This window comes from Stigmatopora argus, chromosome 2, assembly GCF_051989625.1.
Source record: "Stigmatopora argus isolate UIUO_Sarg chromosome 2, RoL_Sarg_1.0, whole genome shotgun sequence".
NCBI classification, from domain to species: Eukaryota; Metazoa; Chordata; class Actinopteri; order Syngnathiformes; family Syngnathidae; genus Stigmatopora; species Stigmatopora argus.
Window position 1 is genome coordinate 3,841,936 of NC_135388.1, and position 26,290 is coordinate 3,868,225.

At 39.8% G+C, this 26,290-nt stretch overlaps 1 protein-coding gene and 1 long non-coding RNA gene across 2 annotated transcripts; one reads left to right on the top strand and one right to left on the bottom strand.

Moving 5' to 3' along the window:
* Positions 1-8,952: 8,952 nt before the first annotated feature.
* LOC144067953 (uncharacterized) lies at positions 8,953-21,754 on the bottom strand. Its single transcript, XR_013298070.1, has 3 exons — positions 21,506-21,754; positions 9,507-9,564; positions 8,953-9,393 (listed from the first exon to the last, which is right to left on the bottom strand). It is a non-coding gene; the product is annotated as an uncharacterized LOC144067953 (long non-coding RNA).
* cplx3b (complexin 3b) lies at positions 16,452-23,392 on the top strand. Its single transcript, XM_077592048.1, has 3 exons — positions 16,452-16,868; positions 20,286-20,373; positions 21,555-23,392. Exons 1-3 carry the CDS (start codon positions 16,711-16,713, stop codon positions 21,777-21,779), a joined length of 471 nt encoding a protein of 156 aa, XP_077448174.1. The 5' UTR covers positions 16,452-16,710; the 3' UTR covers positions 21,780-23,392.
* The last annotated feature ends 2,898 nt before the right edge of the window (positions 23,393-26,290 follow it).

Consider the following 26,290-nt stretch of genomic DNA (forward strand, 5'->3'; position numbering starts at 1 on the left):
AATTTAAAGGCGTTAAATCAAGTAATCCTGATGAGCAGTCGTGCTAATCAGCTTTGAATAAGAACATACACCTGAGTTACAACCGAATAAATTGGACTAGAACTATTTATTTTTCATAAATGCCACCTGGCGTGATCGAAGCTGGACCCGACTCGGGTTCTACGGCGCCGTGACAGAATGAGGGTGACGGCCGAAGCCCGGACGCCAACGCCTCCATTGCTCGTCACGTGACTCGTGATGCCCGTGAGGCTCGGATCACTTTGCATTAATTGCTTTTCTTTTTCTTTTTTTTTTGACTGGGATTTGCGACGACGCGGGTTGACTTCCTCCCACTTTGGAGGATTTGGTGAGCGGCTTCAAGGGAGCCGCGGGATATGAATTTTGATTGAGAGGAGCAGGTTCAAGCAGACGGAAATAATGTTTCGACGTTGATGCTTAGAACCTTGGAAAAGTTCTGTTTTGACTTCCCGCTGGCTCCACGTAGAGCTGTGCTAGGGTAACGAGACGAGCGTTTAGAACTTTGAGATGCGATGTAGCGTTTGAAGCAACAAAAAAATGGCAGACTTTGAGTCCCCCGCAAAAAAGGGTGTCAGGTCTGAGCTATTTCAGAATACTTATTCATGGTATGCGGGTGGTTAAATAGGGCTGCGAACTGAAAACAGTTGAATTATTTAATAAAAAATAGATTAGATTTCATTCATTATAGAATTCATTCATTAAATGTTAACCTACCCATTGACAAAACTAAAGTTTTAAAATATATGAACCCCCTCAACAAAAGCCACTCGGTTTTGGTAATTGTACTAACTTCCTACATCCTACATCAAGGGTGTCAGACTCGGGTTGGTTCGTGGGCCGCTTTAACGTCAACTTGATTTCACGTGGGCCGGACCATTTTAGATATAATATTTAGATTTTTTTTAATAAATTGATTAAAAGATCTGGATTAAAAGCCTTGAATATTCAGTTTTTATAGATCTAAAACAATGTTTATTTTAGCTTTTTTTATATATATTTTTAGATTTTACAAAATGATTTTTGGACTAAAAACACAGAAAAAAATGGATTAAAAAATTACAATTATTGATTTAAAAGGGGGGAAATCAGGAAAGTTTCTATACATATATACTCTTCATTTTAATTTGATCCTAAAACAGAAAGTCGGCACTCATGATTTACTTTCCCGGGCCACACAAAATGATGCGGCGGGCCAAATTTGGCCCCCGGGCCGCCACTTTGACATGTGCATTATGGCGTTAAGGGGTTTCATCGTTATTACCTTGCAGTTTCGTGCATGTCGTCTTTTTATGCGCATATGAGCCGTACCCTCGATTCAGTCATCATTTTTTTTGTCCGACAAATGCAGCTTATATGCGAGTAAACACGGTAATAGGTAGCAACTATAATGTTTGCCTTACCACACCATAATACAATATGATAAAACAAAATCTAAACACTAACATTGTCACCCTAGCTATTTGTTAAGCTAATAACTTATGAACACATGCCCACTTGTTATCCTTGTGATGAGTGGCCCATTGCGGAAATATAAACTATTAAACCTTGCTTTGATCATATATGGTCTAAAGATAGCAGTCTAGAAATCACAAGTGTGTTCCTCTCTGACTCTTAACTGTGACGTCAAGTGTCGTGCACGTGCTCCGTGCCACGATGCGACTTCCCGTCCCGCCGGCGGCAACGGCGGGCCTGTTGGCCGCCTTTTGACTTTGGGAAATATCAAGGTCCACCCCCGAGTGGCGCCGCGACATGTTTTTTTCTGCGCGGCTTGTCAGCATGAATTTGCATGGCGCTGGCCACATTTCACCTCCCCTTTCCTCCCTCCAGCGTACTGCTTGCTCGCCATGCATGAAGGAAGGCAAAGGCCGCCGTGTAGCGGCCTGGCTCGGATTATTTCCGGATGTTTTGGCCGGTTCTCCCTGGAAAATAGCAATCCCGTTCTATTTTGGGACAAAAACGGGAAGGTCGCACGAAGGCCGGGTCGACAATGGGAGAGCGAATCGGCAAAGGGCGCCGAATAATTCTAGTCTCTATTATCTGTCGAAACGTTCACATGTGAGGCAGGCTGTGCGTTCTGCACACCAACTGGCTGCAAACGTCGGCATGCCAACATTTGTTATTTTGTTCACTGAAGTCGGCGAGGAAGTCTGGCCGCCATTTGGCGACGCCGCGGCGCAAAGTTTGTTGGCGGGGCCTGAAAGATGACGAATCGCTTCGACGTGACGGCGAGGCTCGCCCGGTCGCCTCGTGTCTTATCGTGGCGGTAACGGTTTCTGGCAGGCTGGCTGAGCAGATGATGCCTTCGTGAACATTCAATGGGAGGGACAGCCCTTCTTAACGAGCTTCAAATTCCACCGCGGATTGGCTTCAACAATTGATTTTTCGGTTGTTGTCAGAAGGTGCAGATGGTGGTTTACCGATGCTACCATTGTAAGAATGTCTACTGTTTTTACTCGCATATAAGCCGCATTTGTCGGACAAAAAAATGACTGAATCGAGGGTATGGCTTAAATGCGCATAAAAAGACGACATGCACGAAACACCATAACGCCATGGCACCATGACGTCTTGACACCATGACGCCATGACACCGAGGGCATGACGCCATGATGCCTTGACGCCTTGACGCCATGACGCCTTGACGCCATGACGCCGAGGCCATGACGCCATGACACCGAGGGCATGACGCCATGACGCCTTGACGCCTTGACGCCATGACCCTTTGACGTCATGATGCCTTGACGTCATGACGCCTTGACGTCATGACGCCATGACGCCATGACACAAGATAATGCGGCCGATACGGTCATTTATTTCAAAATACTAGAGAAAAGCTAAACGGATAAAACACTAAACAAAATTTATTTTGACGTCTATGAATGAAAAAAATGTATCTTGCATAAAACGTTAAAAAACTCACTTGTACCTGTCATAGCTCGCCCAGGGGCGTCGCCATCTCACCTAGGGGCACCGCCGTCTTACCTAGTTAAATGTGCATCGAGCGGCCAGACGCGAGTCGCCTTGATTTTGAAATAAAACAAAATTACACTTTGATTTTTTTTTCTTTTTATTTTTGGGTCAAAAGTGACAACTATTGCAGTAATATGAACTGAGATATTTTGACATGAGAAGCAATATGGCTACCACAACATCTTAAACTTCTGGTAAGAAAATTGACATTTCTGTCATTAAAAAGCATCAGGTTCTCATCAATATAGACTCATTTCTTTTTTCAAATTGAATAATTTGATATTTTACATTTACAAAGACAGGCATATGTATTAACTTCCTTCGGATTTTGACCCTAATATTGTGCTTTTAATTCCTACAGCATCTCAGAAATACCATGTGCGAAGATTTTCCCTTCAAATTAACACATTTGTACTCCCTATAAAAAAAACATGAATATGGAGGTGAAAATTGTGACTCAGGGGGCGGCTTATATGCAAGAAATTGTCAAATTCAACAATTCTAAGGCAATTTTAAGGGCGTGGCTTATACGCGCGGATGGCTTATACGCGAGTAAACAAGGTAAATTCAAAGATTTAGCAAAACACTTGTTTTTAGGAAAAGGAACCTGTCAAATCTTAAAACTTGGGAGTGTAAAAAAGGTTATGCTAATTTTTGTGTCGTGAGAAGGCTATGTCGTGACCAAAGTGCTTGGCGTCCTATTTGGAACTGACCGTCTTTGCGTGGATGAGTCGGCGAGGGGCCCGAGGACGACGTAACGTAAACGCTTGTGACACATGAAGCGCGGCGGCCGAGCGCGAGTAATGTTAGGTTCACAAAATGTGGTCAATACTGCAGATAAAAAGTGCGCGCTTAACCACTTCACGTCACAACCCCGCATTTTGGTGGACGTTGTCACCTTCCCGCTTCCAATGGCGGCTTTACGTTGCTGTTAAACTTCCTGCTTCATAGCTCACAACTAAAGATGCACCAATCAATCAAGACGTTTTGGACGTTTGGTCAATCACTGAAAATATAACCAACCCATCTAGAATCAGTTAGCCGCATTAGCTCACTAGCATTTGACCTTTTTTGGTATTTTCATATTTTTAGCGAACTCATACTTGATGGCTAAATGTAGTAGCAAAAATTGGTTATTATGAACGCGGAAGTTGAAAAGCTATAGACAGTGCTACGCTAGCAAACTCATGCCAGTTTTGTTTATCTCTTTAAGTCCAAAATTCCTGAGGTGAAAAACTTTATCTGCCATTTAGACAGTAAATTAATTCATGATTAATTTTCCGTTCAGGAACGAACTTCAATTCTAGCTCCTATTTGGAAATAAATCAACATTCTTTTCGTTCATTGTCTTGGTTAAATATTAAAAACTGCTTTGCTAAGAACTGAATTGTTGTCAGTTTTTTGCAGAGCACGCTCAGTTGTTATTATATTTTAATAAAAGGCGAACACGCTGTGTTGTTTTTGCAGGCGACAATGGAATGATTTTGTCGTGACGTGAACAACGTGCCTCGTGAGGATTTTTCTTTGTTTCCTTAAAAGCAAAATGAAAGAATACAAAAAGACGGGCATGTGTGCTTTTGATTGGACGTCGTCTGTTCCAGTGTGCGGGCGGCTGAGTTGTTTGTTATAAAATTCATGCAGCGTGAAGTGTGAAGAGAATTTACCCAGGGGGCTTTGCAGACTTTACCACCCCAAAAAAAAATTCCATTGCACGAAATGAGAGTCCGTCTTAGATGCGTATTCCTCGAGTGGAGGTTCACCCAGACCCCGAGTCAAATAGGCCGCTGGTTCAAAATTGCACACACCCCGAGACCGGTGGGATGCCACCGGGGGGCCGAGAGAGACCCAGATGACCACTCGGTGGGGCATAATGATATAAACAAAACAAAAAAAAGACAGGCAGACAAAACGTCTGAGGGCAGAAATTCCATTGCTAGTTTTTCATACGAAGATATATCATACCTCTACTTACAAATGCCTCTAGGTACGAAATATTCAGGTTACAATTTTTATTTATATGCAAATGAGTGACTCGAGACACGGAAAATATCAAAATTACGAAATCCCCCAAAAAGTAAATGCATTTCCTTATGCGTGGTTTTATTTTGAAAATATTATTGCGGCCTCACGGTGGAGTTCCTGGGTTCAAATCCAGGTCGGTCCACCTGTGTGGAGTTTACATGTTCTCCTCGGGCCTGCGTGGGTTTTCTCCGGGTACTCCGGTTTGCTCCCACATTCCAAAGACATGCATGGTAGGCTGATTGGACACTCCAAATTGCCCCTAGCTATGAGTGTTAGTGATTGGCTGGCGACCAATTCAGGGTGTCTCTGACCCAGAGTAACCTGGGCTAGGCTTCAGCATCCCCCGTGACCCTAATGAGGATAAAGCTGTTCAGAAAATGAAAAAAAATGTATTCCTTCTGGCCTGTGATTAAACGCACGTTTACAGTGTCTTCATTAAGTCAATGCGTCATGCCAGTCCGCATGTGCTAGCATGTCAGCCGTTAGCAAACATCCCAGCCAGAGGTCGAAAATGCTGCCCAGCACTATTTTTTTTGTTTTGTTTTGTTTCCGCTTTAATGGCCGGCTGCTTTAATGGCCGGGGCGCTTTTGCTCGCATTTCCCCGTTTGGGATGTTTATCTCCGGATTTTGACGCTTGAATAGCAAAAGCTGCTCTTAGCATTGTGTTGCTTGGCCTGCTTGCGTAATGGTCTGATTAATTTGGGGAAAACGGTCATCTTCATTACTTAGGAGGTTGAAATGTTCAGCTCTAAATAGGAGACGGAAGCTCAAATCATTTGACATTAAACAAATTAACTTTTGCCTAACCGCACTCTGCGCCAAACTGGGCGTAGCGACGTTGCTAAATTATTCCCTGGAAAATACGCAACACTTATTGTGACGAGTTGGTGTTCTTTAAATCCTGAATAATCATCAATGTGGCTAATTTTTTGTGGGGCTGTGTACCGTGGATTAATCATAAGAACCACTCATTTTCATTTTTTTTATTTCTTAAATATTTTATTGCTACTCCCATATTCTTGGACAGTTACTACTGAGTCCACAAGGAGGAAATGTCTTTTGGACACTCATTGACACTCCATCACTCCCAATGGAAATCATTAATTATTCATTTTGCATATGTATTTATAGTATTGGCTAGATTAAATAAATAAAAAACCTTTATCCGGAATGACTACTTTCTCGTTGGAAATTGGAAATAAAAGGTTTTCTGTATTTCTGTGGGATACGAGCGTTTAATACAATGACGAGTTTGCGACCACGGTCCAGTTTAATTGCTTTTCATTAGTAAAATGTTTAGTTTTTTTCCATTGTCCAAGCACATCGGATGAGATCATCATCACGGCACCTGCCCCACATTGATGACGTTTTTTTTCTCCAAAATGGCGCCGTTCAAGCGGCAGCCAGTGGCAGTCGCTCTAATCTAATGCAATTCAATGTGAATCACGAAAATACTGAAAGCTGTGTTCTTTTAAAACCATGCTGACGTTTGGCTTATAAGGGAAAAGAAAATTGTGGTCATGATATTTAGTGATCATTAATTTTCCCTCAGATTTTTAATATATTTGGGCATAGACAACCTACCTGATACATAAGAAATGCCATTATCACATCTGCCATCAACAGGTGTATTTTAACTACCCATAGGAGATCTAGCCATAACGTTTAATTATTAATATCCATACAAAACACATCTTAATAAATGTCTTACCTTAGTTTTCACGTCTGTCCTGGAGGTAGTCTACTTTACCTTCACTTTTGGAGAACAGACTTTTCTCACTCGAAAAACAATGATGTCCCCGTTTCAACGCTGGTTCTTCTATTTGCACACATTCCGACAGCCATTACAACTTAAAAGATGAACAGTTTGCACTATTTAACGCATGTTTGGGAGGATCGACGTAACACATTCACGTTAGCTGAGTTAGCGTTAGCCTCATGCGCGAGGACTGTCAATCGTGATTGGCTGCGCAGCGTGATTGCATCGCATCCACTGATTGGCTGGACACCTCCCACTCGACGAATTTCACAGTAAAATGATACAAATGATACCGTTTGTGTGATGTTTCTTGTAAAAAGTTTTTTTTTTTTGCCACAACAGACTGCCGTCCCCGAAAAAATGTCGTTGATGACAACATTTAGATTTTACATATTATAGACAGAATACAGACACGGATGGGGGGAATATTATTTTTTGGGGGATAAATGAATAAATCATTTTATTTTATTGGTTGTTTGATAACGACCGTTTGTCTAATTTTAAAATTTCATAGGTGCAATGTGTAACCATTCATCGTGTGGTTTTGGATCTGTTCAGAATTATGGGTACATTATCACAATGGCACTACTTACGTAGAAACGCTTGTTTGCAGTGTTTTTTTTTGCACGATACTTTTTAATGACAAAAATGACAATTTTCTTAGCAGTAGTTTAAGATGTTGTGGCGGCCATATTGCTTCTAATGGCGCAATATATGTTTAACATGGGCGTGTGTTCACTTTTATTCCCAAAAGGTCGACGGCCGCCCGGCTAAACTTACCTTTGCCCTGGGCTACGAGGAAAGGGCGAACCGCTCCCATTGCGCCGACTTAATTGAATTCGGCGTGCGAAAAAAAGCCTCGGAAAGTTGGGGGAGATGGAGCCATCAGGACTCCAGCAGGGATGTAGATGACACAATTTGCCTTGGGGGAGGGAAAGGCTGGATTCAGCCGAGCATTATGAGGCATTTTCACTGGGTTTCGCCACGACAGTCGGGGTTGTTTGGGCGAGGACGAAGAACATCGAGTGAAGTTGACGAGACGCCTCCCAAAATATCAAATCTTACGTAATGTCTACCAACCACGCGGATTTGGCTTCCTTTTCCATAAATCGAGATTCAAAATCCAAACACACCCTCTGAAAATCCACTCAAAACCTTGTAGTGAATCAAACACACCTGGCCTTGAGACTCGGATCTCATCTTGAAAATGTCCAACCTCCCCCGTAAAAAGCCGAGGACGCAATTTGCATGGCGCTTGCATGCACCATCGTAAACAAACGTCGAAGGACTATTTTTAGCATGGAAGCAACGGTAGAGAGAGAGAGTAAAGGCATGTACGCGCTTTCTGGCTTGTTCTGGATTCAAACCCGAATATTCAAACCCTAACCTGGTTTTTGAGCCGAATTAAAAGCCCAATTCTCCGCTCTGAAGCAGACTTTGAAACCCGTATCGTCATTCCTCCTTTTGTTTACCCAATCAATATTCCTAGCTAAAATTAAATTTCTAAGATTTAATCTTATGGAAATTAAATAATATTTCCAGGTTTGTAAAAAAAATTTTTTTTAATTATTCATTTGTATTAGATTTATTATCAGTTATTTCTTAACAATTTTATAATTTATCAGTATTTCCATGTTTTAAGTAAAAATAAAAACAAAAAAGAGAATATGTACTGCCGTATGTCTTTTTAATTTAAAAAAATATATTATTTATTGAAATTTTAAATCACTTAAAATCAATATTCCTCGCTAAATTATGGAAATGAAATAATATTTCCAGGTTTGTAAAAAAAATTTTTTATTATATTTATCATCATTTAGTCCTTAACAATTGTATTATTAATCTGTATATCCATGTTTTAAGTAAAAACAAAAAGAGAATATGTACTGCTGTATGACTTCCCATTTTTTTTAAAATCATTTAAAATCAATATTCCTCGCTAAATTATGGAAATGAAATAATATTTCCAGGTTTGTAAAAAAATATATTATTTATTTGTATTAGATTTATTATCATTTAGTTCTTAACAATTTTATAATTTATCAGTATTTCCCTGTTTTAAATAAAAATAAAAACAAAAAAGAGAATATGTACTGCCTTATGTCTTTTTTTTTTACATTTAAAAAAAATATTTATTGAAATTTTAAATCATTTAAAAGCCATCCAATGGGCAAGTGGTTCGATTCCCACTCGGGGGTGGTGTGATTCTGAGCGTGAATCCTTGTTTATCTACCCGATTACTGACTGGCGACCAGTCTAGGATGTCATCATTTTCGCTTGAGGACAGTTGGGATAAGCTCCAGCACCCCGCGACCCTGAAAAATGAAAAATGAGCTCGATGAAGGCAACCGCAACTACGATACGGCCAAAGACAAAGAGTTGCGGCCCCCGTTTTAACCCCTCATTTTCTCTCTTCTCTCGGCCAGGGTCACGTGAGGCAAGGGTTGTGGCGTTTGGCCTCATCAAATGGGGGCGGGGGGTGTTTACAAGCGCGGGGGTCGGAGTTATGTAACGCTGCGCATGTGGCAACATGGGCCCAAAGCGATGGAGGTGTTTGTATCTGTGTGCGCACGTCACCCAAGTAGTCACAGATGGAGATTCAGGTTGGAGGCGCAACTCCCGGCTGGAAAAAACAGATGACAAGATGTATTGAGAGGATACCGAGAGATGCATCGTGGGAAATTTCCACTGATTACGGCCTCTAATGAGCCCGCCGAGTGCTGCGTCTGCACACACCAGGTCAACGCTGCTTGCTTGGGTAATAGATGGAAGGTTGAGAAGTGATGGACAGCTGCTGTGGGGAGAGGATGGGCAATTATGGTCAGGCAAATTATGAGACAAAGGTATGATGAGGATATGGAATTATGATCAGGCAAATTATGAAACAATGGTCAGGCAAATTATGAAACAAAGGTATGCTGAGGATGTGGAAAAATGGTCAGGCAAATTATGAAAAAAAAAAAGTAATGATAGAGATATGGAATTATGGTCAGGCAAATTATGAAACAATGGTATGTTAAAGATATGGAATTAGGATCAGGCAAATTCTGAAAAAAAGTAATGCTAAAGATATGGAATTATGGTCAGGCAAATTATAAGACAAAGGTATGATGAGGATATGGAATTATGATCAGGCAAATTATGAAACAATGGTATGATGACGATATGGAATTATGATCAGGCAAATTATGAAACAATGGTATGATGACGATATGGAATTATGATCAGGCAAATTATGAAACAAAGGTATGATGAGGATATGGAATTATGTTCAGGCAAATTATGAGAGAAAGGTATGATGGGCATATGTAATTATGGTCAGCGAAATTATGAAACAAAGGTATGATGAGGATATGGAATTATGATCAGGTAAATTATGAAACAAAGGTATGCTGAAGATATGGAATTGTGGTCAGGCAAATTATAAGACAAAGGTATGATGAGGATATGGAATTATGATCAGGCAAATTATGAAATAATGGTATGATGAGGATATGGAATAATGGTCAGGCAAATTATGAGACAAAGATATGCTAAAGATATGAAATTATGGCCAGGGAAATTATGAAACAAAGTATGCTAAAGATATGGAATTATGGTCAGGCAAATTATGAAACAAAGGTATGCTAAAGATATGGAATTGTGGTCAGACAAATTATGAGACAAAGGTATGCTAAAGATATGAAATTATGGTCAGGCAAATTTATGCTGCGTGTGGTTAGCGTATTAACTTCATTTATGAATATTGTCCCAAATACAATTAGTAGTAAAGTACTGGACAAGCAGTTTATTTTTTTAAATAATATATATCAAACAAGTGCTATTCATAAATGATCCATATTAACATGAATAAAGAGCATATTTGTGCATTAAGATTGGATTGGATTGGATTGGATAACTTTATTCATCCCGTATTCGGGAAATTTTGTTGTTCCAGTGGCAAGAGGGTGAGGATGCAGGAATAGGAAAGGCATTTTAGACATAAATAGATAGGTAATAGATAGGTAATAAGTAGGTCAAGAAATAAATACATGAATAAATATATAATTAAATAAGCGTGTTGCTTAGGACATATATACATACATACATACACATAAATGTACATGCATGCATACGGTAGGTCTTAACACACAGCCATCTGATCTGCACAGATCTGCAGTGTTCGCATCAGTGGTTAGCAAAGAGGCTACTTATTCACAATGACGCTAACGGCCAGCTAATGCTAGCCACTATAGAGTTGACCACGCATTTTCCCTCAGGGCGACCAATCAACAACCCAGCTGGTGGAATTTACATCTCCTTTTCACCAATTAGCATAATCATGCTAGCACCCATCTGATTATAACATGCCCGGGCCTGTTACAATTAGCGTGAGCGGAAATAACACGAGCGCTAATCATCACGTAGCGATGCGTTGACGCGAGAAAGTTAGCAGAAAAACAAAGAGGGCCATTTTAAAATCCTTTCAAGCCTCGTATCATCGGCACATTCCTTAATCTTCCTCCTCCTCCTCCTCGTCTTCCTCCTAATACTCAGACGAGCAGGTTGTGCGTATGTCGTCATCGAAAGAGGGAATTTTCCGCTACGCTAATTCCAAATAAACCCGGCCGGCGCCGAGCTTTTGTGATACCCGGTTTGCGAGGAAGAAGCCCTCGGGATCCACGCCAAACGTGACGTGGAGGGGATGAAAAAGGGGGATGAAGGGATGACAGGGGGCGCAATGATAGAAGGAAAGCGTCATGTGTGTGTTAGTGTGTGTGTGTGTGTGTGTGTAATGATGTAGCTGTTGATCTTTAAAGCACGCAACGTGAAAATGAGCTTGTTATCCGCTAGTACTGCTAAAATACGTATGTTGAAACGGATTAAATTCCATCTTTTGGGTTTAGGGTTCCATAAAAAAAGCACCTTCCTTCCTGTGTGTTATTTCCTGCTCACATGGTGGATTTTCTCAAGGTCACAAGTTCACTTCCTAAGACTTTTATAGACGTCACGACGGTAAGAAGATGGAGAATTTGTTTCCCTAAAATAGCTTTTGAAAGATTCCACACCTGTCATTTTATACGTTTTTCTTGTATTTTATACGTTTTTTCGTTTCAAATTGGGTACACTGTATAGCAACTTCTCATTTGATCTCATTTTCTGAACCGCTTTATCCTCATTAGGGTCGGAGGGGGTGCTGGAGCATATCCCAGCTGACCCTGATTTGGTGGCTAGCCAATCAGAGGGCACACTCAGACAAATAACCAGTCACTCATAACTCATGGCAATTTAGAGTGTCCAATCAGCCTACCACGAATGTTTTTTTGAATGTGAGATGAAACCAGAGTACCCGGAGGAAACCCACGCAAGCCCGGAGACAACATGCAAACTCCACATAGATGGACATGACCTGGATTTGAACCCAGGACCCCAGAGCTGTGAGGCCGACACGCTAACGACGCGCTAACCACTCGTCCACCCGTATAACAACTTTTGTATGGGATTTTTTAAAGTATTTTTTTTTAAAAAACGATCTCTTTTACCCATTTCGGCTCTAATCCTGATCGTCTTGGTCACGAAAATGTCGTTGTCGACTGATATGCACACGTGCATTCCCCTTTCACACATCCCCCTTTTCACGATATAAATATAGCGCGTCAGCAAGCAATGTACCCAGACAGTCAGGCTGTCCGCGTCATACAGCGACATCTACACAATCTCATACCTGTCAACCTCTGCCGATAACTGCCCTTATAAATGATTATGATTCCCCTTACAAACCCCCCAAAAACCTTACAAACACCGTACGAGTCGTACGGTGTTTGTAAGGTTTTTTGGGGGTTTGTAAGGGGAATCATAATCATTTATAAGGGCAGTTATCGGCAGAGGTTGACAGGTATGCAATCTTGAATTTAGTGCATACAAAAGGCGCACCGACTGATTGGGCGCCCCGTCCACTTTGGAGAAAATTTGAGACTTTTAAGTGCGCCCTATGTGAGTAAATATGTGCCGCGTTCCATTTGTACGTTTTTTTTATGACTTAATAAGGGGAATTGCAATCATTAGTAAGGGGCGCAATTGGGCGAAGTTGACAAGTATGAAATTCCAAAGGATGTTTTTTCCACGGATTGGACGCCAATGAGAAAAAACGATCGCCTCATAAAGCGAATGATTACGTGTGTTGGCTTCCATTGCTTCACAAAGCGCCGCCGTGTAATGACAGATTATAAAGCGAGTGCGATTACACGATCAAATGGCGGATCTTTGGTGAATGAGTCTTTTTGACGCTTCCTGCCATCGACGGAGGCCCGATCGTCGGAGCGCGTGGGTGGCAGCGTGTTCACGGTGAATCTCGAGAGGCAGCTGCTCTCGCTCGCTCGCTCGCCCGCCGCTTCCCCTCCGCCTATTACGCCGCCTCGACAAACACCCTGATTGGTCTTTGGCGCGCGGAGCCGAACGGAAACTATTCTTTTCAGGCCCGATCTTTTGGCGAGCGACCCAAGCGCTTTCTGAAAATGTTCGAGTCGAGCCGCCTCGTCATCGTTTGGAGGCTTAAACGAGAACTTTGGGAAGATTTGACAGCTTCAAAAGCACCGCAGGCTGCTTGAAAGGAAAGTAGCTCTTTTACATGTTACCATGGAAACCACCCGCTTTTGCCGTGTATCAGCAGGGGTGCCGCGACTAGGCTTGTCGCCGTACCAAATTTGATGAGGTGATATATTGTCTCATAAATGATTGTCCATGTGAGATATTATTGTCGGCGCAAAAACGTAGATCCTAATAAAATAAACAAAATGACATCAAGATGCATTAGAAGCAAATTTGGAGGCCATTTATTTATTTCCAATCTTTTTTTTTTCAAAATTGGCGTCATTCCAGAGCTATCTTAGTGTAAAACCCGGAATACATGAGAGGAAATCTCATTTCGGCATTGGTTGAACATGGCTTACTTTTATTTTGAAATATTTTTCTTAAGATTTTTCCTTCAAAATAAGACATTTGTACTCCCTATTAAAACCATGAGTATGGATGTGAAAATTGTGAATAAGAGGGTGGCTTATAGGCGAGAAATTGTAAAATTCAACGATTTTAAGGCCATTTTAAGGGTGCGGCTTATATGCGAGAAATTGTAAAATTCAACCATTTTAAGGCAATTTTAAGGGAGCGGCTTATATGCGAGAAATTGTAAAATTCAACGATTTTAAGGCAATTTTAAGGGTGCGGCTTATATGCGAGAAATTGTAAAATTCAACGATTTTAAGGCAATTTTAAGGGTGCGGCTTATATGCGAGAAATTGTAAAATTCAACAATTTTAAGGCAATTTTAAGGGTGCGGCTTATATGCAAGAAATTGTAAAATTCAACGATTTTAAGGCAATTTTAAGGGTGCGGCTTATACGCGGAGCGGCTTATATGCGAGAAATTACTGTAGTCTGACCCCCTGCCTCAAGACACCCAATAAAAAAAAACTGAAAACACTCATAAGGTTCCAAGATGGCCTCCCACTGGAGACTTTAGCGTATTTTGACTGACTTGCGACGTCATAAGACATCCAATATTGTTAGCACGAATCCAAGAATGGAGGTAAGACATTGGACGATTGCCGTTTTTAATGAAATGATGATGCAGTTTTTGGCTCTACATCCATTAACGCCTCGTGCCCGAGATCAGCGTGAGCGCAGACGTCAGTCAATCGGGGAAACGGGCGGTGAAAAGACGGCTAAAGCGGAGCAGGAGGCTGCGGGGGCCTCGACGTGCTTCTATTTTTAGATTCTGGGAGTAATGTTGTTTCCGCGCTCGTCCGGGAGGCTTTCGTCACGCCGCCGCCATCGCCGGCGTGTTTTTGAATAACGCAGCTGCTTCTGCTGACCTCATTGGCTAACGTGACACTCCATGTCCGAGTTGCACACTCACTGACCTTGCCGCTACTTTTGTAGGCGTATATTCAGGTTATTTCGACCCGGATATTTGACTTGTGTCATTGTCATTGGCTTCGTGGGGATTGGAAATGTATTTTTGGTGTTTTCTTGTATGTGTCAGCAGGCAGTTGACACTCAAAAGCCGGCAGATGTGTTGATTTTTTCTGGGGGAAGAAAGTAGGGCAGAGGCGGATGCAGCTGCGAGAAACAACGCCATCGCCATGTCGACGGCTCGTCAAATTTCCTCGACGTGACATGAACGTCTTCCTGAAATGGAACTCGCGCTTGTAATGTTGCCGTTTGTGTATATTTATTTGGCAACATACTGTGTTTAAGACAGGTACCGTATTTCCCGGACTATAAGTCGCATTTTTTTTTTGGACCGGGCCTGCAACTAATATTCAAGTACAATCTAAAAATATATATATATACATATATATATATATATATATATATATATATATATACATATATATACATATATATATATATATATATACATATATATATATATATATATATATATATATATATATATATATATATATATATATATATATATATATATATATATATATATTTCTACTGACCATTGAAAGCCTTTTTTAAAGCTCTAGTTATCTGAAAAACTGTTATGTTATGTTAACAGACCTATTTAGCCTGTTGATCATTATTTTACGATTACAGTAATCCCTCGATTATCGCGGTTAATGTGGTCAGCGTGGTTTTTCACATTTTTATGAACTTACAAAAAAAATCCTCCGAAAAAAATCCAGGATCTAGTAAACACGTGAAAGTTGAAGCCGCGATACTCGAGGGATTACTGTATTTTCCTTTACAAATGTTTGTTCATGGTTTCGGATTAAATAAAAAAAAGACCTCCCAAAACTTTTTCCAATTCAAATAATCGTCAAAATCTATAAATGATTATTAATACAGTGGTAGCTCTAACTAAGAATGCTTCTACATACGAAATTTTCAGGTTATGAAACATTGGTGAGATGCAAAGGACTATTCCAATATACAAAAACAGGATCCCAGTTATGGAATCCCCCAAAACGTCAATGCATTTCCCGTATCTGTTATTTTATTAGGAAATTGTCACGGTGCCGTTGCATCCTGCTTGACAATCTCCCTACACTGCGCTGGCCTCCCATTGGTCCTACAGCAACAACTCTACATTTTTAGTTTTTAGTTTTTGGTTAAAGCCACTTTGTTTAAAATTTCTGGTGTGAATGAGAAGTGTTATCCATCCACGACTAAAACTGCTAGTTTATATAATGCTAATGTGTTTAGAATTCATAATTTGAAGTTGTTGAAATGTATGTTTATGTACATGCTAATGCTTTATGCTAATGTTAGATTCCTCCTTACACGGCACCGAACTCCCGCACGATTAGAATGTTTTTGCATGCTTGTGCTTCATTTTAATCCATTAATAAATCATTTTATTACCTCATTTTTGTTTGTTTCTCACATCTTCCATACAAAATTGGCACACTTTGATGCTATTTAAAGGGTGTAGTAGGTCGTTTTTTGAGGAAATTAGGAAATTTCCAACATATAAAATACCATTTACGAAAAATCCAAGTTACAAAACAAGTTTGGGAACCAAAATTTTGTAAGTAGAAGCACCACTGTATACTTAAAAAGCGTAAAATCGGCCCAAATGAATGACTTTTTTTGTTACAATATTTAAATTCACTCTAACAGGAGCGAGGGAGGGCAGAGCGGCTGGCGGGCGCACGCCATTGGCGGACACGAGCACTAAACTTGTTGACTCATAACCGCTCACTCGTCATCCTCCCCCCTTCCTCTCCTCTCCTCCCCTCCCCTCCAATCTGATCGCTTCTCTTCGCTCCGTCCATCCAGCGGGGAATCACTTCTCCCATCTTTTCGCATTTTTACGCGCATCTCGTCGCGCGGATTCCCCCCCGAGCCGCCGCCCTCCATTTCGGAGCGGAACTACCCCACCTTAACCCCGCACCCCTTCCAAAAAAAAAAAAAAAAAAATCCCAAAAGACCCAAGCTGTGATTGAACAATGGCTTTCATGGTGAAGCACGTGGTGGGAGGCCAGCTGAAGAACTTGACGGGGGGCTTGACGGAGGAGAAACCAGAGGGCGAGAAGACGGACGCGGCGGCGCAGGGGATGACCCAGGAGGAATTCGAACAGTACCAGCAACAGTTGGAAGAAGAGAAGTAAGTGGAGGCTCAATTTGGGGGTGAACGGGAAAAAAATGAAGCAAGAACTGCCGCGTCTTTTGCGCGCAGGATACGCGGAGAAAAACGGTAGCGTTCTGATGTTTGTCATTTTCCAGGGGAGTCAAAAACTGTGCGCATCAGGAAGAATGGACTAAATGAAGAAAGTCCGGAGAATAGTGGGGAGGAAGGAGGGAAGTGGGGAAAGGGAGGTGCTCAAGTGTTTTTGTGGGTGTGCAAAAAGAGGAAAAAGGTCTGGGGAAGAATGTTGTGTGCGTGATGGGGGTCAAAAACTGGTTTTCGGGGTCATTTAGGAGATAATCCACTTTGGAGGAGTGAAAAATGGTGTGTTTATGAAAAAATGTGTGGTTAATATTGGGGTTTGCTTGGATATTTGCAGAAGTTGCAGGAAATGAGGAAAATGAAGCGAAAAATACATGGAAAATATAATTTTGTGTGGTTAATATTGGGGTTTGTTTGGATATTTGCAGAAGTTGCAGGAAATGAGGAAAATGAAGTGAAAAAATACATGGAAAATATACTGATGACATACCTGGCAACCTCTGCCGATAACTGCCCTTATAAATGATTATGATTCCCCTTACAAACCCCCAAAAAACCTTACAAACACCGTACGAAGTACGGTGTTTGTAAGGTTTTTTGGGGGTTTGTAAGGGGAATCATAATCATTTATAAGGGCAGTTATCGTACGGTGTTTGTAAGGTTTTTTGGGGGTTTGTAAGGGGAATCATAATCATTTATAAGGGCAGTTATCGGCAGAGGTTGACAGGTATGTGATGATGAAATGTTTCAGTCTGTAAAGATTGCCGAGATTTAACAATAAAAGTGTCACAAGTGGACAAAAGCAAAATGTGGGTTCAAAAAAATGTGGATCTATAAAGAAAAAAAAGGGAAGTTTAGAAAGAAATCAATAGAAGTAGGAATGAAAAGTGCTATAACATTTGATTTATATTTGGGTAGTATATGTATCATGTTGGTTTGCTAGATGAAGGTCACCGAGAGTACAAGGTCATCTGGGAAATGGAGTTGGGAGTTATCGATCGCTGATGTCAAATTGCGGCGTTGCGCATCCCGGATCACGTGTCGTAACTTTCTGGCCACGAAGGTCACGTGTGTGAATCACCCAAAGATTGGAGTAAAAATAACCCGGAAAGAGCCAAAAGTGAGGAAAAATTGATTGGTGGTGTGGAAAATAATGATTGGGTTGTTAAAGATAGAAAAATCCATCCTTTTCTGGATCCGTTTAGGGGGGTGGGGGGGTAGTCAAGGGTAGGCTCCGGCACCCCGCGGCCATGGCGAGGATGAGCTATGGTTTGGTCACGTTCCCTTGTTTAGAGCAGCGATGACGTTTAACTTTGGTCGACGGGAGACAAAATGGCGGTCGCTGAAATGAAGGAAATTTCAAATTTAAATTAAAAATAAAGTTTTTGTTTGTCGTAGGGTGAGAGGAAGGAAATGCAAAAATATATAATATCATTTTTCATGTTTTCATTTTTTTTTTAAAGAGGTTTTCGTTCATTCATTTACAAATCGCTGATTGTCACAAGGGTCGCGGGGGGTGTTGGAGCTTATCCCGACTAACTACAGCACATGTGTCAAAGTGGCGGCCCGGGGGCCAAAACTGGCCCGCCGGATCATTTTGTGTGGCCCTGGAAAGTAAATCATGAGTGCTGACTTTCTGTTTTAGGATCAAATTAAAATGAATAGTATAAATGTATATTGAATTTCCTGATTTTCCCCCTTTTAAATCAATAATTGTCATTTTTTAATCCATTTTTTCTGTGTTTTTAGTTCAAAAATCATTTTGTAAAATCTAAAAATATATTTAAAAAAGCTAAAATAAACATTGTTTTAGATCTATAAAAAAACTGAATATTGAGGGATTTTAATCCAGTTCTTTTAATCAATTTATTTTTTGAAAAATCTAAATATTATATCTAAAATGGTCCGTCCCACATGAAATCGAGTTGACGTTAACGTGGCCCGCGTACCAACCCGAGTTTGACACCCCTGAACTACGGTCACCGGGCGAGGGACACCCTGAATTGGTGGCCAGCCAATCGCAGCGCACAAGGAGACAAAGGACAACCAATCATAGCTAGGTTTTTTAAAGTGTTCAAACAGCTAGCTTAGCCTAGCATGCATGTTTTTGGGGTGCAGGAGGAAACCGGAGTACCCAGAAAAAACCCACACAAGCCCTAGGAGAACATTCAACCTCAACACATTGAGAACTGGGAACGAACCTACGAACCCAGCACGCTGAGCCCAACGCGCTAACCACTCACGCCATATGGTTTTAATGTTGAAATGTTTCAGGCTCAAAATTGCAAAACAAACATCAGAATAGTAGCTTTTTAAAAACAATAATCAAAGTTTTAGCTGAAATCAAAGTATTTGTGTGCATAATTTTGTATAGAGTTAATCAAAAACGCCTGAAAAAAATACAAAAAATATCTAATTGTGTTTTCTTTCATTTAGTTAAAATGCTTAAGCCCGTTAGCCTAAGGAGCTAAACGTTAGCACGTAAAGAAGTCGTGTAACCCTAGCCCGCAGACGACAGCTACTCGTTTTTTTTTTAATCGGGCCTAACGTGACAGACATCTCGGCGAGGGAGAAAACGACCTTGCGTTGACACATTTGATGCATCCATCGCCTTCGCGGGCTTCGCGGGCTTTGCGGGCTAGCCACGGCAATCCCCCCAGCCGCATCCGTCCGTGTTTTGTCTGCGAGCTCTCGCGCCACATCTGGCCGACATTATTTCAGCTTTGTTGCCTCGCCGGGTCACGTGGCTCTCGGCGAATTAAACCATCGAAACGAGGGACGAGCGAGAGCCAACTGGGGCGTGAATGCCGAGCCCAGGTTTAGCTTCGGCGCCCTCCGAGAATCGGCGTGAGCTTGGCGAACGGTGTTTTTCAGCAATTTTGGAGCTTTCTGGCAAATAAGACAATTTCTCCATTCGAGTATTAATGGTGCCTTCTTCATAAATATGTTAGTTTACCTTAATTTAGAAAATAAACTATCCTAGATGCTGGTTTTTAAACTTTGCATTGAGAAAAATCCGGATGGTCGTTTTCCTTTTGGGCCTTGATGTCACCGTGTCCATCTAAGACAATTCAAATTGTGTCGAAATTCCTTGCAATTGGTTGAGAAATATCCATAAACTGTGGGACTATTTTAGCATGCACACAAATTGGTAAACATCGCCGATCGGTGGAATTTTTCGAACTGGCGTCATCAGTTTCTGCTGTTTTTTGGTCCTTTTCAGGGTTTTCATCAAATGTACCATTCAAGAAGAACAGTTACACTTATCAGTTTTAGCACTGGATCTCTTTGTAGAGTATTTCCTTTGGGCTTGTAATATGAGTGATGCAAATTACACCTGACACTGTATTGCAGACAAGAACGAGAGGCTAATTTTGCCCAGAAAAAAGCAGAGCGAGCCACGGTGAGGAGTCATTTTCGGGACAAGTACCGACTACCTAAGGTATTCATTCATCTCTAGGAATGCTTTTGTAATGTTAACGCCAATGTGTACTGTTTGATTTTTACAAAAATGCAAAACACGCATGTCTAAATGATCTTTTTTGTTCTTGGCACTTGTGAGGTGTCATACAAACACCCATAAAGACAATTTATGAGCTTTTGTGAATGATCTTTAAATGCTAAAATAGTCATGCCTCTACTTATGAATGACTCTAGGTACGAAATTTTCAGGTTACAATTTTTTTTTATATGCAAATGAGTGACTCGAGATACTAAAAAGATCCAAGTTACAAAATCCCCCCAAAAGTAAATGCATTTCCTTACCTGTTATTTTGTTTTGAAAATGTCGCGGATGCATTGATTCTCACTTTAGAACATCGCTACCCTCTACTGGGCTCTCATTTAATCACTCTCATTCTATCTCATATAATGACAATAAAAACATTCATTTCCATCCAATTGGCTGTCTCACAACAACCACTATCCATGTTTCAAGATTCTCTCTTTCATACCTGTCCACCTCGACTAAATGCTCCCCTTATTAATGATTGCAATTCCCCTAAGCAATTAAAAACCGAAACAATGCAACGCGGCACATATTTTCAAACACACACACATAGGGAGCACGTAAAAGCCTAAAATGTAGTACTACAATGTGGACGGCTTTCAGCCATGGCAGAACGGGCTCTTGCCGCCATCTGGCGGGCAAAAACGGGTATTACTTCTCCCATAATAACACTTGTTATTCCTTTTTAGACATTAATAAATCATTTCCTTATAATTTTCTCTCATTTTTGTATGTTTCCTCACATCTTTCATATAAAAATTGGGACACTGACCGATTTTAAAGGGTTTAGTTGGTAGTTGTGTGAGGACCGTGGAACAAATTAGAGAATTTACATATAAACTGCACCTCTACTTACGAAATTTTCAAGTTACGGAAAAAGTTCTGGAACCAATTAATGAAAGTAGAGGTACGATTAAGTGGATCTGTGTTTTTGATGTTTTAATAAACTTGACAGAAACGTGTATCTCAGGTCCGTGATCGACTCTAAATGATCTTTAGTGATTATCAATTATTTTTGTTGTTGAAGACCATGAATTTTTTAAGAAGTTTAAAAAAAAATCCATACCTATTTGAAGCCTCTTATAGTAAACTTGACTGTTTGTTTACTATAACAGAACGAGTTGGATGAGACCCAAATCCAGCAGGCGGGCGACGACGTAAACCTCCCCACCGAGCTGGCAAAGATGATCGCCGAGGACAACCAGGAGGAGGCGCACAAGCAGTCGGTGCTGGGCCAGCTGTCCAACCTTCAGAACGTGGACATGGACCAGCTGAAAGACAAAGCCCAGGCTACACTTGAAGACCTCAAGAAGCAGACGGAGAACTGTAGTCTCATGTGATGTCGGGCTGGGGGGCGGGGCTAATAGAGTTCAATTTGTGGGGAGGAGGAAGCATGAACGCAATTTTGGTTTTGCTCATTTATTTGGACTAATACTCAAATTTAAAGTCATTTGCGTATGATTTTTTTTACAAAACCATCCATAATTCCAAATCTAGTGGTATGGGACGAAAATGTTTTTATCCAAAACTGTTTGGTGGACTGTGCGTCAAACTTCCTCCTCTTTCATTTGACAAAACGTCGAATTTTACGGACAAAACAACCTGTTTTGAAGAGAAATCAATTCAATTTGGTGATTAGGGATGACTTTTACGACTATAAGCATTTGATAAAGCACACAAAAAAATGGCGGCGTTAATAAAGACTTTCTTAAATGTTAGCATCACCAGCTAGCTGGATGCTACTTTTAACAAAGCCAAGCCTTTTACTGCCCCTTTTTTTAACCATTTCTTTTCAAATAATAACACAAAACGTCCGCGCAAAAAAAGCCATGCGTCACTTTAGGGAAGTTAAGCTACTTTGTGCAATACGCGGGTGTTTTTAAACAAAACTCTTGAATAAAAACGTAGCTTTCCAAAACTTTCCTAAAGCGAGCATACGACACAGGGTAAGAAAAAAAAACTGTCTTTGTGCTGCAAATGAAAGTATCATTAAAATACTATATGTAAATAGTGTTTAAAAAAAAGAAGGATATAAAAAAATAGCTGCTAAAAAAGTATAAATGGCGTTGAGGGGCACAAATGCGACAAATGTGAAATTTTCTTTCCGATATTAAATGTTGTGAGTGTGCGCGCCAAGCTAGTTGTGTGGTACCGTTTCGTGCCGGTGGATTCGCTGTCGTCAAGTCGAGTGGTGTCCTCATCAACCTCGTGGCGTTAATGCTAACCCCGCCGCTTCATGATGTCATTTTTTGGAGGGGTTTGATTGTGGTGGTGTTACCCGAATAGTTCTTTTTTTTTTGTGCTACGGTGGCAATTTACGCTTACAATCGGGGTACTCCTGTCCTGCTTTTGTACCCAAACTTAAACCCAACCTGTTGGCGAAGGTGTTAGCGTCATGTGTCTGTAAGCTAATAATTAGCATCGCTAATGGCCCTTAGTGTAAAAGTGGTACGCATTTTTTTTTGCCAATTTAGTTTCGCGCATTTAGTGTTTATTTACTTTTGTATTGCATTTGTGTCGGTGTTTTACAGCAAATTTGTTGTTATCCAGTGGAGGGGGAGGGGCAACTTATGGACAAATATATTGGGACATTTGGTGATATTATTTTTGGCTTTGTAGAATTTAATGAAATAAGCTATGAAAATATGTGTCTCAATATTTTTGTGCATCAAATTCATGTGGTGGTTTTTGTCAAGTGATATGAAATCTATAAGAAAAAGTAGCAATAAGTTGTTTTCTGCAAGAAAGTATCTGCTGTAATAATTATAATAATAATAATCAAAGTGCAGTATTAGTCATGATAACAACATAAATAAGAATTATAATAAAGGAGGAAGTGAAGCCATAAAATAAGATTTGCTTGCTTTGTATGAGCGTTTTGTTTTTCTCATCAACTATTTCTGTCTCTGTCTTTGATTGGAGGTTTCATTGCAATAAACTTATTTTTGGATAATGTTTTTCAGTTGGGTGTGATTTAAAAATGGGAAAAAATATCACGTTTTAAAGCAGTGAGTGAAAAGTTTTACACCCTGATTCATAAATTGTGGTTCAAAAAGTATTTTTGTGTTGTTCAAATACATGACACAATTTTTATAACCATTTTTTTTAAATATTAAGGAAAAAAAAGCAGTATGTTTTTAAAAAGGAAAAAGATTAAATCACTATCAGCCTTTTTTTCAGGTTGTTCCCATTGGAAACAATGAACAAGTGTCATCATATTTTGGCATTCTCTTGCCCTCTGCTGTCGTCTAAACTGAAGTGCAGTATTTGATCACGTGATATGAATGATTTTTTTGTGTTTTTAGGAGCAGAAACAAAAGATAACAATATATTCAAGGGAAAAAAACATGTTAATTTGCCTCATTTAAATCATGCAAAAACTGTTCATCACATCTTAACATCTAAACATTTAAATATGTAAAGTGCAATCACATTTGTAAATGAATCTCTTCCGGTTTTTGGAATGTAAATGACCCAATCCACAAAATTGCAATAACTGCATTAACCATCAAAGCGTTCAGCATTCACTTTAAAGATATCTGGCGCCATCTAGCGTTTTGAATGGGTCTAATATTACCTAGAAACCGAATGTAAAACGACCAACACTTTTTCAGTCCTATTTAGATTATATTAGATTAGATTAGATAACTTTATTCATCCCATATTTGGGAAATTTAATTGTCACAGTAGCGGGTGAGAATGCAGACACACATATATATATATATATATATATATATATATATATATATATATATATATATATATATATATATATATATATATGTATGTATATAAATATATATATACATAAATAACCGTGTTGCTGAAATATATATATACATATACATACATATATATAAATATACATATATAAATATGCATATACATACACATACATATACATACATAAATATACATATAGATACATATATATAAATATACATATGCGTACATATATATAAATATACATACATATAAATACATATATACATATACATACATATATATAAATATAAATACATACATACATATAAATATACATATACATAGATGTACATGTATACATACGGTTGGTTTTAACATTCAGCCATTTGTTTTGTTAAACAGCCTGACAGCTGATGGGAGGAATTTCAATGCAAAAAACACCATTTTATATTCGGGCCAATACGACAACAATAGGATCCCATTGGGGGGCTGCCAAATATTGTTTAGAGGGCCACAATTAGATTAGATTAGATAAATTTATTCATCCCGTATTTGGGAAATTTTGGAAAAATTGGTCCTGGACTGCATGTTTGAGACCGCTGTTGTATATAAATGTAAGAAATAATCATGCATGAAAAGTTTAAGTCCCCACACACAGACATAGACAAAAGTAAAAAAAACAATGTTAATGATAGTCCTCCTTGAGCTATTGCTAGTTTTCGAGCGCAAAGTAAAAGCCGAGAGCCGTAAATGACCTCGAGTCAATGGCACGTTTTGTCAAGCGTCCTCGTCGTGGCGTCGACGCATGGCCAATCGGACACAATGGCGGTGAAACGGGCCAGAAAATACGATTCTATAAGGCTGAGGAATGTAAGAGAGAAAGGAGAGGAGGCCGCGGGTGACAATTAGAGCTGAGAAGACCCTCGGCAATGGGGTCATTACGAAGGGTCCGTCAAAAAGGAAAAGAGGAGGGGGGACTTCAGTTGATTTTTCTCGGAAAATAACAAATATTTTTGAATGTGGGAGGGGCTAAGAAGTTTTAGAGGTTTATACAGGTGCAATGTTACTTTTTGGTATCTGTATACTTGAATGGGATTGGTTAGAAATGTCTATATTAGATGGGTAATGTGTATAATGAACAGATCCAAGTTTAGGAAATGCAAATATAGGCATTTTTTTCATTCATGCTAATTTTATGTGAACGGATAAATGCATGTTTTTATTTGAATGATAGTCAGGTTTAATGGACAAATGTTGAATTATAGTATGTGACTGAAATAAACCTAAAAAAGATTGTGAATGTTTGAGAAGGAAGCAAACATTTTGTGTGGGTGTGAGTTGATGTATTATCACGTTTAGAATCACATATATTTAGATTATTTTGCTACTGGTTGGATAAATGTTTACATGTGATGACAAGAAGGATACACGTGTTTGTACTATGTAAATTAAAAGGTGCACCCGATGACCCGACATTTTGGGGCTCGGTAATCAGTTGATCATTAAAAATATTGCGTGACATTCCTGTTCATTAATATTAGCATAAAGGTAAAAAAGTACCGTGTTTACTCGCATATAAGCCGCCGTGTGTATAAGCCACCCACTTAAAATTGACTTAAAATCGTTGAATTTTACAATTTCTCGCGTATAAGCCGCCCCCTGATTCACAATTTTCACCTCAAAATTCATGGTTTTAATAGGGAGTAAAAATGTGTTATTTTGAAGGAAAAATCTTAAGGGGTGTCAAACTCATTTTTTGTCGCGGGCCACGTGGTAGTTTCAATTACATCTGGAGGGCCATTATATCTTCCAACTAGGCTGCCAAAATTAATCGATTAATAAATTGACAGCTTTCTCGATCGTGCTAATCGATAGATCATTTTTGGACATTCAAATTAGTACAAATTGTTTGCAATTATTGATTTAAAATGAGGAAACAGGAAATAATCTATAATCTTCATTTGAATTTCATCATAAAACAGAAAGTTGGCAATCCATTTATTTTCTCGGGCCACACAAAATGATGCGGCGGGCCAAATCTGGCCCGCGGGCCGCCACTTTGACACCTGTGGCATATGGTATTTCTGAGATACTGCATGAATCAAAAGCACATTATTAGGGTCAATATCATAAGGAAGTTGGTATA

Bases quoted from the DNA above. Each gene is read 5' to 3' on its own strand.
- cplx3b (XM_077592048.1), top strand. From the start codon at position 16,711: ATGGCTTTCATGGTGAAGCACGTGGTGGGAGGCCAGCTGAAGAACTTG. The intron at 16,869-20,285 runs GTAAGTGGAGGC...ACTGTATTGCAG, and splicing joins CAACAGTTGGAAGAAGAGAA to ACAAGAACGAGAGGCTAATT. The intron at 20,374-21,554 runs GTATTCATTCAT...TTACTATAACAG, and splicing joins ACAAGTACCGACTACCTAAG to AACGAGTTGGATGAGACCCA.